Source organism: Triplophysa rosa, linkage group LG17, assembly GCF_024868665.1.
Source record: "Triplophysa rosa linkage group LG17, Trosa_1v2, whole genome shotgun sequence".
NCBI classification, from domain to species: Eukaryota; Metazoa; Chordata; class Actinopteri; order Cypriniformes; family Nemacheilidae; genus Triplophysa; species Triplophysa rosa.
In genome coordinates, this window is record NC_079906.1 from 13594383 (window position 1) to 13601402 (window position 7020).

Here is a 7020-nt window from a genome sequence, read left to right on the forward strand (position 1 = left end):
ACAGTTATTTTTTGCGAGTTTTGATTCTTTTTACTCATTACTGCTGTACAAATAGAGTTGTATTTAATATTAAGATCCACAAACTGTATCATTATTTTACTAATTGTTCTAAAATACATATGCAAATAAAACTGCAAACTGACATGCAATCCTAAACTGTCCGACTATTTTCTAGAGAGTGAATGAATTAATACAATACAGAACGTCGACTTTTGGCCCTTGGAAAAAAAAGAAAGCAGCAGCGCCAGGAAGAAAATTTCACACTGCGTAAGTGTAACGCGGCGTTGATATACTTCATGAAGTGGATCGTCACAAGGCGCAGTACTGCGCGTCTACGATTGGTCAAGATGTTTTGCGCGGTGCATTTCGGCCAATGACAGCATTGTTTTTCTCGCTCGTATGTAACGCTACAGATAAATGGCGAACGGAAGGGCAAACTGTAAACAAATATAACAGAACTGGACGTTATTTAAAAAGGCGCCGTGTGGCTTCTAAGGAAAATCACCACAGTATTACGAATGCCGCTTTTAAGTACAGTCGTTTGATATGATGGAGTCGGCGCGCACCTAAAAAATTCAACGACAAGAAGCTAGCCAGGCCTGCTTAAATTTGTGCAGACAAGAATATGGCAGTGCTGTAATGTGATCCGGGCTGGGGAAAGAGAGAGAGAGAGACCCTTACAGTACGCATCATTACTACACGATTGAATGATTTGTCTAAAGTAGTTCTACCCAAAACGGTAATATGAGCGCAGACTCGGACAGCAGCAAGCCGTCCCAGATTAACCAGAGGAAAAGAAGCGCCAGTCCTAGTGCAGCGTGCGAGTCCGAGCTAGCCAAGCAAGCGAAAGTGAGTGAAGAAGAACTAAGCAACGAGTCTCGTGAAGATGTTGCTCCCGGAAAAGTTAAGAATGGTGAGCCAGAACATGAAACAGAGCTTCCCAAAGTTGCTACGGAGAGCACTGATCATCGCGATAAAGCAGACGCGCAAAATCGCGCAGGACGAACTGTAACAGACGCACCTACTGTTACGGACGCTGGATATAGAGAGGCTGGGTACCAACAGCAGTCCGACTCCGCAGCTATCGCCGCTGCCGAAGCGCTAGCCAGTCTGACCGGCGGAAATGAAGACGGTAAAGAAATGCCTTGTTCCTCTAAACAGGCGAGTCGCGAGAAATCCAAGGATAAGTCTAATCGTCCTAGTTGCTCCAAGGGAAGTGGTAGAAGGATGACGGAGGCAGCCGCCGCGGACAGCTCCTCGTCCCTGCTGCACGAGGACAGAGATGATCCAGAACAGACAGCCTTTATAGATGATGAAGAGGAGGAGGAAGACGAAGACTCCATTCCCGGATCTTCATCCACGGCTAGTTCGTCGATAGTCTCCGATAACGAAGACGGCGAGTGTGCCATAGTGTCGGTGAAGATGGCCCCGGAGGTGCGACAGTCCGTAGCGCTGCTCGCACAGGTGCAGATGCGCCTGGACGCGCTGGAGAAGAAAAGCGCGCGTCTGCATCAGCGCCTGGAGATGAAACTGAGCCGTCACCGACGCCCTCACCTGGACCAGCGCAGCGCCATCACTCAGGCTATCCCGGGCTTCTGGCTCACTGCTGTATCCTTAACCGCAATGTCTGATATGCCAAATGGGTTAAACAGTGTATTCTGACAATTGTGAAGTTGTCACAAACATGTGACTTGATAAAAAGCAATTGAGTTTGTGGAGTCCAGATGTTTGTTGTCTTCCATTTGGTTTCATGTGGTTGACTTAACTGAGAGCCCAGCTTTTGAATCATCCACATCTGTCAGCACACATCGATGAAACCGATGAAGATGCTCTTAGCTACATGACTAATTTAGAAGTAAAACATTTGACTCTATATACGTACAGTGAATATCCTTTTTCTTGCTTCTCCAGTCAGTTTCATGCAGCTGATTCATTTCTATTGTTGTAATAAAACAGGTTGACACTTTCAAGAACAACAAACTTGGGTACCGGATTTGCTTCCATTTTCGGCGAAATCCATTCTTTCAGAACAAAGTGATAGTGAAAGAACTGCATCTAGGAATAGGAGGTGGGTTAAATGATCACAGTGCCCATTCTGCTTGATCAGTTGCATAAAAGCATTAACGTGTCTTTATTTTATGCTGTGAATTGCTTTTGCTTTTTCCTTAGGGTCTCCGGTGTCTTTCTCAAACCCGATTTTGTGGCACACTGGCCAGAATCTTGTGGCAAGTGGAGATCCACATCGGACGTCACAGGGAGTCTACCAGAGCTTCTTCCACTGGTTCAGTGATCACAGCAACCCAGGAAGGGATGACATAGCACAGGTACAGCACAGGTGTAAATCCGGTGAGGTCAAATGCAGAAAATAAAGACTAACCGTGTGTTTTTGCGGATGTAGTTACTGAAAGATGACCTCTACAGAAACCCTTTGAGGTATTATCTGACTCCTCTCTGGGAGCCACGAGAGAATGGCAGGTAATCCAATGTTCTGTAGCTTCTGTACAGAATCTCAAAACGGTACCAAAATGTCTTGTTTTGTAGGTTTTCCCAAATGTTACTTATTGCTCAACAGCGCTCCTAAACCTCAGGGCAGCAATAATGGAGACGAGTGTGTGATCATCTCCGATTCAGATGAAGAACAGGAGCAAAATAATCAAAACCAGAGCCAAGGGCAAGAAGAAGAGGATGATGATGACCAAGTTGGAGGTAAGACAAGCTTGAGAACTTTAAACTTAATTTCTAAACCATGTTTGGCTGGATAATCATGACTTGATCTTTGCATATTCAAGTTCTTGTTTCTCTCACAGGGTCCGAAGAGAATGACAGAGATGAGGGGGAATCCTCCTATGAGGAGAGAGAGGAAGAGGAAGTGGACATTGAGGAAGTAGACAAGTCACGTGATTCTGGCGGATGTGAGGTCAGAGATCAAGGACAGGAAGAGGAAGATATTGATGTAGATGAAGGGGATGGTGAGGAGGAGAGTTAGAAAGTAGAAGTGTCTCCGTTTCTTTTTATGCAGAGAAGCATACTTAGAGTTTTCTAAGGTCTATTTTACTGGTTTCAAAGTAAATTAAGACTGTAAATTAAGATTTCAATTCATATCTGGTTGACAGCGCTTAGTGATCAGGGTTTAGCCATGTGCGTGTGTTTTTTTTTTTTTTGTAGATGGTACTTAAGTTTTTTTTAGATTTTACACTATAGCTAAGATAATGAATATACCGGTTAAATGTGTGCACTCTAAGAAGCATCTTGTTTGTCCCCTAATTATTTCATTTTCATTTTACAAAATTATGTGAACAATTCTAACATGCTTTGAAATTACTTGTATTAAACTCCACCACCACTTGTTATTTGATGGCAGTTAAGAGTTAGTAATTGTTTTAAGTAATAAGGGAAAAAAAAAACATTCTCATTCACTTCAAGGGATAGTTCATCCAAAAATGAAAAATCTGTCATCATTTACTCACCCTCAGGTTGTTTCAAACATGTATACATTTCTTTGTTCCAATGAACACAGAGAAAGATATTTGGAAGAATGTTAGCAATTTTCAGTTCTGGGACATCATCCACTACCATAGTAGGAAATTTTTTTTGTTCTGTTGAATTAATGAGATATTTTTAAGAATTTAGGAAAACAGAGTTCTCGAGCACCGTTGACTACCATTTAATTCTTCCTACTATGGTAGTCAATGATGTCCCAGAACTGAAAAGTAATATTCTTCCAAATATCTTTCTCTGTGTTCATCGGAACGAAGTAATTTATATTGGTATGAAATAACATAAGGGTGAGTAAATGTTTTTCATTTTTGGGTGAACTATCCCTTTCATTCTCAACCAAATCTCGACTTCTCAGGGATGTTTACTGTTATGCTCCTCTTAAGTATTTTCCTTTATAAAATTCATTTAAGTTTTTTTATTAATTATATACTCCTTTGCTCGTGTCTTACTACAAACTACATTATGAATGTTCATTGTGTTGATGCTTAGTGTCATGTTATCTTTTTGTAATTTGTAAGAATTTACACACAGATCAACACAGGCGCACGTTACCATGAACTCTTAAAATTCTCATTGTATTGTGATGTAAATGAGCAAATGTGACAGACTACACAAGGCTATGGTTTTTTTAGTTCGACTGCATGATGTGTGCACTTAATATTAATTAGATTTTTTGTGTCCAGTTTAATGCTTGGGTAGGTCTAAAATGATGAATATATGTACACATTTGTTCCTTTGTCATCATTGCATTTGTTTTGTTTTCTTATAGCGCTTCTTTTACTCATTTGTAATAATATCTTGGTCATATCAGTTATCACAAATCATTCAAGATCATTTAACGTGGCTGTCATAGGCTGTTTTTCTTTTATGAAAAACATTTAAGGAAATGTTTTTAAAGCAAGACATTTAATAAATTGCTTTTGGAGCTTTGTTTTTAAAAAGGTTGATTTAAATAAATATACAAGCTGTAACTCATATAGCAATTACTGGATTTTACTTGGTTTTACCTTGGCCAGTGGTTTGTGTATAGTCCTTGTCCCTGTAAAAGGGGTTTATAATTTGTAATTGACTTATTGAGGTAGATTTGACCTACAAGATCAAAAGGAAAAGCTATATTTTGTGCTAAATTTTATAGATAACTACATTTTTAATCTGTGCATTTGTTTTTTGTTTTCAACATCAAATAAAGTTGTTGTGTTGCTGTTTACTCTGAATATTGTATGCAGCTTTTTGTCTCCTCATAGTATGCTCAAAGCAATTAGCAGGTGCTTTGGTTTTTGTGCAGGCATGTTAATGAATTACATCAATTTATCTTCGTTGTCTTTCCAAAACCTTGGATGCCCAAATTCGTTTTTTAGGAAATAATTGTTTTTCAGAAAGCTTAGGGAAAAAAACATTTACAACAATTATTAAATACTGTTGTCAAAGTTGACGAGCACTCTTAAAAACTTTTTATTGGTTAGATATCTGCAAACCCAGCAGCAGCATTATAAAAATAATTTGTCTGACCATTTTTTTAAACTAATGTCTGGTGAAACTATAAGTCCTATTTTTTCTTCAATGAAAGGTATTTATATCGGGTTCCCCGAGTTGGCAAGCAGTCTAATGTCTACTTTTCATATCTATCCACAAGGGGACAGCATAGCAAAAACAAAATGACCTCCATTCAGCCTCTTCTGTGTTTGAAAGTTTGCTACTCCGTGAAAAGCATAAAATAAATATTTGTTTTAATGTAATGTTTTATTATTACTCTTTAATGAAAATCCGTGACAACAAAATGTATCAAATTATTACTCTATACTTTCATTGGTAGGCTACATGTCTATTGTGCCTGTACAAAATTTGTCCATGGTTTGTTTTGACTTGACAACACAAGCTCCAGGTTTGTTATGGAGGTCTGCAAAAGACAACGAGATAAGCGCTCCCTGCGCAGCACAGTATGATGTTCACTGTCAAATTCTCTTATCTCTCCATTTCAGATGTCTATGTGATCACATGATCTGCTGCATTCCATTTATTTATGATAAATACAACGATTTATACAGGTTGGCAGCTGCATTATGTAACATTTGACCTCCATTGGTAAAGGACATGCAAAGAAATGCATCAAAACGGTGTCTGCATGAGATACTGGTCGATACTGTACGTTTTGTGTCATGCTCATGATTTTTAGTTTGTGTAAAAATAGAAATAGAACTTGTTTTTTAATACTAACCTTTTTCCTATAAAATATGGAAATGTGTCAACGATAAGGTCATGGAATTCTGAACTTTGCACTCATTACTTCTGAATGCATGTTAACCAGTAGCTTAGATCTTGACACACTGTAAGAGAGGTCAGTGTGTAATGAAGCTTAGAGTCGAATGGAGACGCCACAGTTCTGCAAACAGCCGCAAGGCAGGCATTTTTAGGCAGGCCTCAACAGAGGAGAGCTGATGTTGGAATGGTACGCCTTAAACCTTTGATTTTGCGCTTAATGCGGTGCTATAAATGTTCCACTAGCAAAGACCTGTCCTGTTTTTAAATGTAAATAGCTTAGCATGCATGATCGAGTCGAACTATTGTTGTGTGACTATGTACCACTCACTTACTAAATAAATGCATGATCTCCTTGGAGCACAAGACAATTTCTCACCCACTCCAGCGGTTTGGCTGTGAAGACAGAATACTGTGTGATCAGTGTTTGAAATAAAACTTAAATTTTATTAAATCTGCCCCACTTTTATACCCTCCTTGTATGTTTGTTGTAGAAGCAGTGCATCTTTAAACCTATCACATTAAATTCATGAATTAATCATAAACATTATTTTCATGTTGTTGATCACAGAAGCTTTGAGAATCAGACTCACAACGACTGTTTTATTATTCAGAAAAAGTGAAGAAAAAAGATCTTCAGTAAAAATAGTCAAGTGTTTCATGCAGAACAGAAAAAGAGCAAGAAAAAGGTTAAAGGGTTGGTGAGAGAAGACAGAGATGGAGTGTGATACAAAGGTTGGGAGACAGAGTGAAAGAATGGAAGATGGAAAGAGTGAGAGATAGACTGAGAGAAAGAGAGAGATGAATGGTAAAGGTAATTAGCACAGCCTCCTGAGCGCCTGACAGCTCCGCCGTGCAGACAAATGATTTTTATCTGAAAGATCACCAACAGCAGCAGGAACTCCTGGCTTCAGGCGTCCCCTGCACCCTCCACATGTCCGCAGTCTGGCTTTGAACCCCTCTGTGGGTAAATATGTGTGTACATCATTGCCAGAGCGTGGTATTCTATGATATCATCAAAACACATCCTTTGTTACACACCGTCAGCCTTTGTGTGGAAATTGCCCCACTCGAAAGAACATTATGCTCGGGTAAATGCATTCGTAATCAAGATGGAGTTGACGCGTGCTGTGAAAAAAAGAAAAAGCACCTCAGTGGGACTTTTATCATTCCAAAATCTCTTGGCACCGCATCCATCTTTGATGAGGCAGGGTGCTGATGCGCTCATCCATCCTGGGCATCCCGTGGGCTGTAGCTAAGGCGCTG

General features: G+C 39.7%; 1 protein-coding gene across 1 annotated transcript; it reads left to right on the forward strand.

Moving 5' to 3' along the window:
* Positions 1–3: 3 nt before the first annotated feature.
* tspy (testis specific protein Y-linked) lies at positions 4–4729 on the forward strand. Its single transcript, XM_057357046.1, has 7 exons — positions 4–1608; positions 1778–1855; positions 1957–2068; positions 2170–2324; positions 2399–2475; positions 2573–2706; positions 2808–4729. Exons 1-7 carry the CDS (start codon positions 745–747, stop codon positions 2984–2986), a joined length of 1599 nt encoding a protein of 532 aa, XP_057213029.1. The 5' UTR covers positions 4–744; the 3' UTR covers positions 2987–4729.
* Positions 4730–7020: the final 2291 nt, after the last annotated feature.